General features: G+C 42.2%; 1 protein-coding gene across 1 annotated transcript in view; it reads left to right on the top strand.

The window, feature by feature from the left end:
• Positions 1-13106, top strand: part of KMT2C (lysine methyltransferase 2C) — a 328785-nt gene that overhangs the window by 67062 nt on the left and 248617 nt on the right. The window contains exon 3 of the mRNA XM_034759976.1: positions 6169-6257. Within this exon, the coding sequence (XP_034615867.1) occupies positions 6169-6257 (89 nt within the window). The remainder of the gene's footprint in view (positions 1-6168; positions 6258-13106) is intronic.

Here is a 13106-nt window from a genome sequence, read left to right as displayed (position 1 = left end):
AAAGTTCCACATCAGCATGAAGGTCTCAGGCCCGGGGCTGATAATGCAGTGATTTATTTGAAGACACTGAATTATTAGAATTGCAGGTACTCAGACAATGTTAACCAAATTTTTTTTTTTTCTTTCGGACTCTGATGGTTATCCTCATAATTCAAAATCACATGGCTAATTTTCAGAAAGAGTAGCTGATAACTGAATCCAAATATTGGGGTTTTCTTTTTTTTTTTAATGATCTGCAAAGCTTTGCATGAGCTGTTGCTGAATTCAGAATGAAAGACACGCTACAAAACCCGTTTTAGTTCTGGTTATGTCAGTAATTTAAGGAAATAGAAACAAATTTACTGAGCAGTGTAAAATACCATGTACCTTCAAAGCGCTTGTTATCTATTATGCATTTCTTAATGTTCTGGAGTGGTGCATGAAGTCCTGAAATATTAACTTTATTAAAAGTATAACTGAATAATCAAAAGGAAAACTTACAGTAATAGGTTCAGTACTTGAGTGGATGTTCTGCAAACCAAACATTTGTGTAACAAGATAATAAACCTTGTATGAAAATTACTTAATGAAAAGTAAACATCAATTTTAGACTTTATATTTATATAGACTTTTAACCATTGAGTTGTCTGTGTAGATGTTACTATTGGGATTTTCTCTTGTATCTTCTTTGAAACACTAAATGATTGTTGCAAGTTTTTATTTGTGTGGGTTTTTTTAGTTCTTTCTTTAGAACCTGGCATAGACATTTTATATCTCTTTAGATTATAATACAGGATTATAAAATCTCTTCTGATAGTGTTAAGTGCTGAAACCTAACTAAACTAAGCTACCAATATACCCTGACTCTTCATTTCACTTTTTTTCTTCACCCTAATGGATTTATTTTAAACCTGAGCCGTGTTTGGAAGGCCTTTTGTAGTATATGTGCAAAGGGGAGAACTGCATGAAAACACCAGATGTGGGTACGTTTTCCACTGAAAAGAAGCAATTATGTTTAATTAGTCCAAACCTGTGATTTTGCTAATGTTAATAAGTTGCTAAGATGTGGTGGCAGGGTTTAAAAAGTGAACACTGCTGCGGAAATAAAGCCTTTAAAAATGTATAGGATGTGTTTTTATGTTTTGTATATTCATGTAATACATATAACATAAAATTCACAATTTTATATACCTTATGAAATAAACACAAGGAATATTTTCAACTAGTCAGTGAGCTATTCTATACAAAGTGGTGTTGTGGAGTATAGTTATGTGGGGAGAAAATTTTTGAACTAATTGTTTATTTTGAAAAGCTGGAAAAAACTGTTTTCTTTTGCTGCCCGGAGCTGTGACTTAAGTTGTATTATTGCTAGGAGGTAGGTAGGAAAGTAATTAGGGTAGTAGTTAGAGATATTACCATTGTTATGTGGTTGCTTTTGAGTACCTTTTTAGCATTTCTGTTTTATACATCACATCTAGTGATTTCAGCTAGAAACACATCACATGTTATGTATATGTGAAATGCCTTTAGCTTGTTTGTTGAATGTGAGCATGGGGAGTGCAAAGTGTCTAAATTATGTAGCTGGTAAAGAACTGCAAGGATGGTAACATTAAAACATATGTTTTTGTTCTTCTTCACACTTTAATATTCTAATGATTAAGAGTCCATTAATCAACAGTTCACTTGTTCAGATTTTTTTCTTTCGTGGGGGGGAGGGGAGAGGAATAGGGTGGGACAATGCTGGCAAATGTGTTCTATCCAGATAACTGCTTCCTCCCTGCTCAGCTGCATGGAGGGGAGTAAATCCACTTAGGGTATTTCTAGTAGAAGGCATCCTTCTGTCTCAAGAAACCATGGGTATGCACCCCTGAGAGGTAAAGAATTTACTCAGTTTGGTTTTATGGCAGCCGCAAATGTGGCTGAAGAGACCCACTCGAGAGAGACAATCTCTGCGTCATCTGTCACATTTAAAGGTGATGTTTCGACCCTTTGGGCTCTGCCTTCTGCGAGTTCTTTTCTCCTCTGCTAAGTTGGACTGCTTCCTCTCCTAACTCCTGAGACCTTTTTTAAGCTCTTATTTCCAAAGGCTGCGGTCTTGAGTTTGATCTTCCCATTTGTCCACATCCATGTCCATTTCTTTGAGGTCTCACTTGCACGCATCCTTGAAACGCAATTTTGGGCATCCTTGGTCTTTTTCCAGATGCCAATTCCCCATAGAGGATATCCTTTGGGATGCACCCATCATTCATTAAGCACATATGCCCAAGCCAGCGGAGGTGTCTCTGTTTGAGGAGTGTTTGCATGCTGATAAGCTGGCCTGTTTGAGCACCTCAGTATTGGTGACTCTGTCCCTCCAGGAGATTCCAAAGATTCGACGAAGGCAACGCATATGAAAGCGGTCGAGCCTCCTTTCCTGATGAGAATGTGAGGTTCATGTCTCGCTCCCATACAAAAGTGTGTTACACACAGATCTTTGTGTGTTCTGTCAGTTTGTTGTTTTGCCATACCCTCTTGTTCAGTCTAGACATTGTTGTGGTGGCTTTTCCAATGCAGATGTTGAGTTCTGTTTCAAGTGAAAGATTGACTGCGTTAGTGGACCCCAGGTATGTGAACTAGTTCAGCACTTCAAATTCATAGTTGTTGATCTTGATGGAGGGTGCTTCCTCAACTCGTTGGCATGTTGTTAGTCTTTTTTAGGCTTATGGTAAGCCCAAAGTCTTGGCAGGCTTTGGGAAAACTGTCCATTTGTCTTTGAAGATGAGCTTCTGTGTGGGTTGTCACTGCTGCATCATCAGCAAAGAGGAGATGTTGGATAAGGGTCTCCAGAGTCTTGGTTTTATGTCTGAGTCTTGCAAGATTTAACAGCTTTCCAACAGATCTTGTGTGCAAGTAGATACCCTCAGTTGAGGAACCAAAAGCTTGTTTCAGTAGCAGGGAGAAGATGATCTCAAACAGGTTGTGTACTTGCCCCAACTCTTGCTTAACTCTGCTATGAATCTGGAAAGCCTCAGACACTTAGCTGTCATATTGGACTGTGCTGAATATGTTTTCATGGAAGGATCGACTCATGCTTAAGAGCTTGGGAGGGGCAGCTAAACTTTTCTAGAAGCATGAAGAGTCCACTTCTACTGACAAAGTCAAAAGCCTTGTGAGATCGATGAAGGCTATGTACAGGGACATTTTGTTCTCTACGTTTATTTTGTAGTTGTCTCAGCGAGAAGATCATGTTGATAGTAGACCTTTCAGCTCTAAAGCCGTGCTGTGATTCAGGATAGATTCTGTCTGCAAGGGTTTGAAGTCTATTCAGGACAACTCTGGCAAAGGCTAAGAAGGGAAATATAACTATAGTTGTTACAGTTGCTTCTGTCGCCCTTGTTTTTTATAGAGTGATAATGTTGGCATCTCTCATTTCTTGTACTTTTGCCTTCTTTCCAGCACAGGCAGAGCAACTCATGCAGATATTGCAGTAGAATAGGTTTTCTGCGTTTTATGACCTCGGATGGTACGCAGTCTTTTCTGGGGGCCTTTCCATTGGGGAGGCCATCTATGGCGAGGCGAAGCTCCTTGACAGTTGGTATGTCTACACTGCAATTAAAAACCCTCAGCTGGGCTCAGACTGCGGGGCTGTTTAATTGCAGTATAGACATTCGGGCTCAGGCTGACCTCTGGGACCTCCCACCTTGCAGGATCCTAGAGCCTAGGCTCCAGCCAGAGCTGGAATGTCTACACTGCAGTTAAACAGACCTGTGGCCTGAGTCCTAAGAGCCCAAGTCAGCTGGCCTGGGTCAGCCATGGGGTTTTAATTGTAGACATACTTTTAGAAAACTGTAATTGAGACCTGCAGAAGGCTGAGGGGCAAATGGCTAAAGAGGATGCAGTTTTCTCTGTACTCCCACAAGGCCATCTTTCTTCCTCCACTACATATTCATGTCATCTTTGGGCCATGTAGAAAAACTGGCTGGGGGCAGGAGGAGAAGCTGCATTCAACTGTATTCCAGGATCACCATCTGTTCAGGGCAGGGCTGAAAAATTGTGATCCTTTAAAGATATCAAAAGGACCCTAATTCGAAAAAGTTACTCCCCCTCTTCCTTCTTTAACGTAACATAATTAATTCTGGTTAATGTTATTGATGGAGTTGGAAGTTTTTGTCAGATTTAGAGTTTAAGGATGTTATGCAGCAGGTGTGTAGATGAGAAATGTGTCAACAGTTGTCGCCTTAATACATTATTGGGAGGGGAATACATCTTGTTTATTTTTCTTTTTAAAAAAATCTGGAAAATCATTTAAATAACATGAAAGTGGTGAACCAAACCTCCATTCTATAGACAGCTGTCCAAAGATAATCTAAATTTGGGACTAATAATTTGAGGAGGAGAAAAAATCCAAATATGCACTATACAGATGGAGATCCCATCATAACAACCTTCTTTTCCCCATGCCTTTATCAAATATCTACATTTATGTCAATAGCTTCTCAGGGAATGCAATTACTGACCCAATCCAGTTTCATAGATCTGCTGCTTCCTGGGAGGTTAATTTGTACAGTCCTTTGGGCACTATTATCATAATAGCTAACGTTTTGGGTAATAGGGGTGACTTGTTTATTTTTTATTTTTTGTTAAAGTAGTGGTTCTGCCATGTGTGCATTTTGGACTTCTTCCTTCCTATTGTGACCCAAACAAAAGCCAAGAAACTCAAAAGTAAAGACTGCTTTTTTTAAACTCATTTGCTTTTCATTGTATCTGGCACAGCAATATTGCGTCCCCTGCATGGGAATGAAAGGTGCTGTGGATTTCAGACTGTTTTGGTTTCCATTTTAATCCCTCTACTCCTCCACATGGCCAACACTGTTCAAATGTGACCAGAGAGATCTCCTTCCTATAAGACATTTACTGCTCTGGTGTGAAATGCTCTGCTTCAGCAGTACACTCAACAGAGCATGGACCAAAACAATTCTGTTCAAATTCTGCACCTATTGTCTTAGTTCCTGTGCATCTGAGGTGGTGCAGGATGGAACGTTTCCTTTGGACTGCTCAGTTGGTGTAGTACAGAGAAATTATTTTAATGCGATTCTTTTGTATTTAATAGAGCTGTGTGGAGAAGGGTAAGTCCTTTTCAGGGAGGATTTCGATACTGAGAAATTTGGTTTCATTCCAATTTGGAATAAAAACTAAAAATTTCAAAATTCTCTGTGAAATGGAAAGCCCTGGGTCCCCTGGCATAGGGAAAGTCTGCCTAATGGGATGCCCTTGAGCTGCGAGTCCTGGAAGCTGTGGGGTCCCTGACTTGGGGGTAGTCTGCCTGCTGGGAAGTCCTGGCAGCCTCACAAGGCAGGAGCCCAGCAGGTGAGTGCTGAAGAGCCTGGAATCTGGGGCTCCCCGGCCTTAAAGGGTCACGGCTTCCCATCAGCCCACTAAGCTGGCTCCTGAGAAGCCGGGCAGGTAAACTGGAAGGAAACCAGACGGGTTCCCAGTGGAAAAGCTTTCTGCTTTCTGTCAGCCCTTTTTTCAAAATCAGACAGTCTCCATGGAACATTTCAATTTCGAACTGGCATTTTCTGTCAGTAAAATATTGTTGCGTCTGAGAATTTCTGACCCGCTCCAGTGTTTAATTTTAAAAGTAACTTGTCAACTAACATCATTTTTAGCACTATTGTTCCACCAGCAAAATTCCTCTCCCCTCCCCCACCATGATATGGTCGTATTCTCTGGAATTTATTTTCTGGACTGATTTATATGGCTATATATCTGTGTATAGTGTGTAAGATTTGTTAATACACAAGTTTCGGACCACATTCTAAAGTAAGATCCTAGTAATTGCCTTCTGCATAATGAAAAATGTGAAGATCTAACAAAACGCTTTTCTCTTGTTGTCATGCCAGTGGCCTATTGTCGGTTCAAAAGAAGTGAATTAATAAATGATTCTGTTAATGGTAATTGCAAAATCTTATGGTCTGGCAACTGATTAAAGGGGTACCAAGTTAACCTTTAGTGGTATAATACTCTTGTTCAACAGCACAAAAACGTGTAGGTAGGACTGTCATCTAATTTCATAAATAATTGCTGAATTTAAATTCCAGATAAGTTAGTGATGATAATGACTCAGTCAGCATAAAATGATTTTGATCCTAGATGCATTTAAACTGAATAGATTTGTTTGTGAACAATGTGCCCTTCTTATATTTGTAGGCCTCGGAGTAGAGGAAAAACTGCAGTGGAGGATGAAGACAGCATGGATGGGTTGGAGGCAGCAGAAACAGAAAACACTGTGGAAACAGGTAAAGAGACATACGGTATCAGTAGTGTCATCTTGTCATTTCTCTTTTAGAAGTGAGTGCATGTAGTTATGCAGGAAATTTGTCTGTTTATAAGCAGGAAAATAATCTCTTGCTTTAATATGACACCATGAAACAGACATTTACACATTTATAAAAATAAGACTGCATTCTTTACCTTTTAAAAGTAGTCCGAAGGGAAATTCCTCTGTATTTCAAATGTCTAGTGGCTCTTTTGTTTTGATAACTCTACCACTCTCTAACAGAAATAAAATACAGTAGCAGCCATTTGTATATTATCTGCCAAAATACAATGTTGCTCTTTGCCATGTAGTAGCAGTTAACTAAGGAAATTATACCACAGGGATGGCATAATGTTAGTGCTCTCTGCTGCTGTTTGAGAAACACATGTTAATTTGCTAGTCTTGTAAATATTTATATTCAGGTAGCACCCAAAGGCCTTGATCAGGATTTAGACCCCATTGTGTTGGGTGCAGTACAAATATAAAAAAGATGTAATCCCTACCCTGGAGGGTTTACAGTCTGAAGACCAAAACAGATGGGTTAAAACTTACAAATGAATGAGTATGATGAAGAATTTCCACAGCTTTGTTAGCTACATACATGTAGCTCTTGGAAATCTGCCTAGGTTGTAACTATCAGGCAGGGTTTTCTAGCAGTCATGACAGAGTGAGCCTTAATAAGGGATCTGAAGGAGAATAAGAAAGAGATTGCATGGATTTTATTGAGGAGCTCTTTCCATGCATGTTGGATAGAGTGAAAGAAAGCAGAGAGGTGTTCAAGGGAGAAGCTGGCTGGTGGGCAGTAAAGGCTGGGAATGCCGGCAGAGTGAAGGCAGGTGTCCACATCACAATGAGTTACTAGATCAGCTAGGAAGGGTGGGGTTAAGTTGTGAAGGGTTTTAAAGGTAAAGACAAGAAACGTATGTTTTATGTAGAGGTTAAGGAGGAGCCAGTGGAGAGACTTGGGTGGCCAGAGTAAGGAGGTGATGTGGTCAGAAAAAGGAGCAGTCTTAGCATCATTATTTTAAATAGACTTTGGAGGAGTAAAGCTACAGTAGTTGAGTCCATAAAACAGGAGGTTGTGATAGCCAGGACATGAAATTATGAGGAAATGGATGAGAGATTTAGCTGTGTCATCTGGTCTCTTGCTCCCCATTTGGTAAGAGTTACAAAGTATTGAGGAGATTTCGTGCTCAGGTTTCAGGGAGTGCTTTGAGGTGTTCAGCAGCAATTCTTATTGGTAAATGAGTGGTATTAATAGGTTCTGAAGGGTGTCCAGTTCAAAGGGACACTGTCAACAATTGATTTTGTTAGTCTGCCAACACTTTGTTTCGCCTGTTGCATTACCTGTCTCATGCACTGGTGTGATGGGAGCTGGCATGTATGCTCTTCCCCAGGCCCTACATAAGGATGTTTATCAGTAACAGCAGTGACAAAGCAGAAACTGAAGAAACAGCAGGCACCAATATCCTTAGGAAAGAATGGGAGGGTAGAGGAAGGCTAAGGCCGGGTCTATACTATAGAGTTAGGTTGATGTAAGCTAGCTTACATCGACCTAACTCTGTAAGCATCTACACTAAAATGTAGCTCCCACCAATGTAACTCGCCCACTTCACCACCACGAGAAGCGTAGTGTTTAGGTTGATGTAATTAGGTCGACATGGTGTCAGTGTAGACACACTATTACTTACATTGACTGTTGCTGACTTTCAGAAGCCGTCCCACAATCCCCACCCTGAGGCTCTTGGTGAAGATGTGCACCGCTGACACAAGAAGCGTAGTGTGGATGTGCAAAAGTGATTTAATTACTGTGGTGACTGTATGTCGACATAGTTTAGGTTGATTTAATTTTGTAGCGTAGACTTTCCAAAAGCCTAAGCCTCTTTGGTGCTTTGTTCTCAGACTTGCCCATTACACACAGCCCTGCCTCTCCACTGGAAATACCCTTATAAACTTTATCAGGGGAATAGAATTTCTTTTATTTTTTTATCTTCTTAAAGGAGGTAAAAAAAATCTGTAATGATACATTACTATTTAAAAGGTGCTTTAATTACTACGTTGTTCTGTCTGTACACAGCCATGTTAACTAGTTTACTGACACTCCCTGTGTCATCAGCATAGATCTGTGGATAATACGTTTGTTTGGAGGAGAGGCCAACAAGAAGGAATACTTCATTTGCATCCCTTTTGGCGTCTCAAAGAGACTTCTTGGTCACTATGGGCATGACTCTTCTTTATGCTAAAGTCCCTTTACACCATTCTGGCAGTGTATGTAAAAAAAAATAAGGAAAAGAAAAGGCCTTATTGTAAATGCGCATGTCCAATATCTCTGGACATGGGGGACCAAACTGTACTTAAAGGAACATTGTCCGATTAAGCAGTTTGGGGAACATTGACTGCTAAACGAATGTTAGGCTTGGTTGGGGAGGGAGAGAGCAAGCAGGAAATCACAATTAACTGTTTTTTAAGATTTGCTATCTTGTGACTTGCTAGGATTTGAATAATTTTGGCAGAAATGTTTTCAGGACCAATGAACTTTTTAAAGTACTGGTCTGGGGCTAATAAGCATGGGCGGGGGGGGGGGGGGGGAGTGATACCAGTTAACTGTTAATAGTGAGAGATAAAACTGTTTTCTATTCATTAAATGGAAGGAGATTTTAGTTGTCTGTGTGTGTCTGTGTCATTTTATTTTTTAAAGGCTCTGTACTGAGATGGGTATCCTTTTTTATGTGGTTGTTTAGTTTAAAAAAGAAAAGAAACGGACTTTTGCAAAAACCTCACCAGTATTTCCTAACAAACTATTTAAAAAAGGTAATAGTATTGTAGTAGGGTTTTTAAATGGGCCCTTGATTTTCAGAGTTCAGAATGAGTTCATATAAATATAAACATGTAATGTGACCTTGGGTAAGTCACTTCACCTTTTTGTACCTCTAGTCTGCTTTCTTCTCTCTCTCGTTTATTTAGAATGTAATCACTTTGAGGCAGGAACTTTCTCTTGCTATATGTTCATACAGAGTATAGCACAATGGGGCCCTGATCTCTAGACATTACTGTAATACAAATAATAATAGTCATATATTGGTAGTGTAAATTGAATTCAGAGTAATCCACATTGCTGTCAGGGTCATGAGTAGGGCCCTACCAAATTCAGGGTCCATTCTGGTCAATTTCATGGTCATAAGATTTGAAAATTAGTCAATTTCAAGTTTTCAGATGTTTACATCTGAAATTTCACAGTGTTGTAACCATGGAGGTCCCAATCCAAAATGGAATTGTGGGGTGCGGGTGTTGCAAAGCTGTTGTAGGGGGGTTGCGTGATTGCCACCCTCACTTCTGCAGCTGTAGGAGGTTCCTGGAGGTGGAAGTGGGCCTGATCTCCCCACGAGAGCAGCTGTGCAGGGGAAGAGCAAGTCCTGTCCCAGTGTGGGGACTAGCAGCTGGAGCCTGGGGAATGGTAGGAGCCCCTGGCTAAGGTGCCTCCAGCCCGGACCCTCCTTTTCCCCTCCAATAGCTAGATTTCAGGTGGGAGGACTTATTTCATGGTCCATGACACGTTTTTCGCAGCTGTGAATTTGGTAAGGCCCAAGACAGGAGGCAGGAGTTATTCCCCCTGAAGGTGGCAGGTTACCCCACAAACCCCTATTCCAGTGATTTTCAACCTGTGGTCTGCAAACAAGATTTTCAAAGGGGTCCACAACTCCATTTGAAATGTATTAGGGGTCTGCAAACATGGTTGAGGTTGAAAACCACTGCCCATTCTTTAGACCAGGGGTAGGCAACCTATGGCACACGTGCCAACGGCGGCACTTGAGCTGATTTTCAGTGGCACTCAGACTGCCCGGGTCCTGGCCACCGGTCCGGGGCCTCTGCATTTTAATTTAATTTTAAATGAAGCTTCTTAAACCTTATTTACTTATATACAACAATAGTTTAGTTATATATAGACTTACAGAAAGAGACCTTCTAAAAACATTAAAATGTATGACTGGCACGCGAAACCTTAAATCAGAGTGAATAAATGAAGACTCGGCACACCACTTCTGAAAGGTTGCCGTCCCCTGCTTTAGACCCACAGGAACGGAGATTCCCACAGTGGAGAAAGCAGAGGAAACATGTCTCCTGAAGGGAGCAGAGGGGGAAGATTCCCCACTTTTCCTTACCTCCCAGAGAGAGAGAGATTCTTCACATACTCCCATCTCCTGGTGAGAGTTACCCCCTGAAGAGTGTTGCCTCGATGCTGGTGACATGCTAACAACCCACTTATCTTACCACTGCATGGCAAATTTAACGCAATGTTCACCAGCAGACCTGTAACAAATCTATGAGAACATTGTTTAAATGTTGGAACCTGTGCGTGCGTGTGTTTACTACAATAACGTGCATGTGCCAGTGTTTATATATAGCAAAACCATTGCATTAATATTTAGTAAGCAAGTAAACATGTCATAACAAAGAAAAAACAGGTACTAAATCCATCAGTTCAGAATTCCAGTAAGTGAATACTACTGAATCAGTTTACCAATAGCATTTATTATGAGCATCTTACAATCAAAATATCTGAATAGAAATGTGAATATATGTGTACTCACTTAGAGGCCAAGAAAGGTACATTAGGAGTTGAACTTGTGATAGTAGCCAAGTTGCTGGAAACACTGAATTTTAAATATAGGTGTTGCAAGAAGGAATGTTGCATCCAGAACTTTTTCTTATTTATATTTAAACTAGGAGGTCCACGGTTTTCAGCTTCTATAGTTCAAGCTTATTGCATGCACCCCATGACTTTCCACCCTCTGTTTCAGGGCCTCCCTGAAACTCTCTCCATTAGGCTAGGCGCTCTGTGTGTCCCTCATCCTTCACCTTCCCCCCCCCCCCATTCCAAGGGTTCTGTGCACCCACTTTCACCCCTTCTCATAAGCCAGAGGCTTGGTGTGCACTCCTATTTTCCCCTTTCCTCATATACCAGGGTCCTCTATTACCTGTTTGGATAGCTTTAATTCTGAACTCCCACTGGTATTTCTTTGGTGTGCAAACATTTTGCATTTTTTAATGCAGAAAACTAAGCTAGTGATACTTTACGGCTGAGATTAATACAGGTTGAACCTCTCTAGTCCGGCACCCTCGGGACCTGACTGGTGCCGAACCAGAGAATTACCTGAACCATGGAAGGTCAATGCAGAGTGCCAGCCGGTCTTCAGAGGTGTGGGAAGTAGGGGAGCAGGGGATGCTACAGCACCCCCAGGCTTTATGCCCAGTGTGGCCCCCCACCTGGGGGCCCTGCTGCCACCCAGGTTTGTGGCCTCCGGCCCCCCTCCTGGGGGCTTCGATGCCAGCCCCAGGTGTGTGTCCTCCCCCCTACCCCCGAGCTTGAATGCTGCGAATCAGCTCTTTGCCGTGCTCTGGAAGTGCTGGGACAGAGGAGAAGAAGTTGGTAAGCGGGGAGTCGCTGGTACGTGAGAGGTGCGGCGGGGGGGTAGAGGGGGGAGGTTGGTGCCGGTGGATACTCCACACCCACTAATTTTTCCCTCTGGGTGCTCCAACCGGCCAATGGGAGCTGTGAGGGCGGTGCTTGTGGCCCCAGGCAGTGCACGGAGACCTGCTGCCTCCTCCCACCAAGGGGCACACAGAGACATGCCAGCAGCAGCCGGCCGCAGCCACTTACAGGAGCGGCGTGGGGCCACGGCATGCAGGCAGCCTGCCTGAGCCCTGCTGTGCCACTGGCCGGGAGCTGCCTGTGATAAGCGCCTCCTGGCCAGAGCCTGCACCTCGCCCCCCCTCCCACATCCCCAACACTCTGCACCAGCCTGGAACTCCCTCCTGCACCCAAACTCCCTCCCAGACCCTGCACCCGCTCCTGCACCCCGATCCGCTGCCCCAGCCCAGAGCTCCCTCCGGCACCCGAGCTCCCTCCAGCACCCAAACTCTCTCCAATAATATAGTAAAAACGTGCAGCCCATGACGATTTACCAAAATACATGTAGTGGCCTCCCTGTGAAAACTATTGCCCATTCCTGCTCTTGACGCTAGCATCCGTCAAACCTTTCCTTTTTCCAGCTAGCGATAACGTGGGCAATCACTTGTGAAATTCCACCTTCTCCTGATGAATTAAGCAATGATGGGTTATAATGCTCCTACCTTTTGCTGTTGTCTGTCAGAGTATTGCATTTTTGGAGTAATTTGGGGATTCTATTCAACAGTATGTTTTAAAAGATTGTTAAGGGTACTTGGAGCCTGGAATGTGTGCTCTTTTTGGATAGCAGTATAAATCTAAAGAAAGAAATAACAAAACAAATACATCCTAGTAGCCTCTGTTGGTTTGTGTTTCTTTGAGGGTATTTTTGTTTGTTTGCTTCTATCTAATACTGAGCTCATGCTTCTATTTTCCTGTTGGTAGATCATTTTCTTCCTGTGTTAGTTTAAGCAAATTTCCATCCAAAGTATATTTTGCCTTAGCCTTGATTCTCCCTTTAGGTTTCCTGAAATTGAATTCTACATGCTGATCCTTTGATCATCGTCTTTCCTTATCAAAACTTTCATAAATTACTCGCCTCTTCTTAGGGTGACCAGATGTCCTGATTTTATAGGGACAGTCCTGATATTTGGTGCTTTTTCTTATATAGGTGCCTATTACCGCTCACCCCCATCTTGATTTTTCACCCTTGCTGTCTGGTCACCCTACCTCTTCTTTAGAATCCACAATCGTTCCTGTCCTTGTGTCACTTGTAAATGTTGAGACCGTGCAGATTGTCCTTTCTTCCACATCACTTTTGTATAAGTGAAATAAAGTTAGTGCTACCAGTGATTCTTGTGGGAAACCCCTCCTGATAAATCC

Source organism: Trachemys scripta, chromosome 2 (genome assembly GCF_013100865.1).
Source record: "Trachemys scripta elegans isolate TJP31775 chromosome 2, CAS_Tse_1.0, whole genome shotgun sequence".
Taxonomy (NCBI): Eukaryota; Metazoa; Chordata; order Testudines; family Emydidae; genus Trachemys; species Trachemys scripta.
Note: the sequence above shows the minus strand (reverse complement) of the source record. Positions and strands in the feature narration are given on the sequence as shown.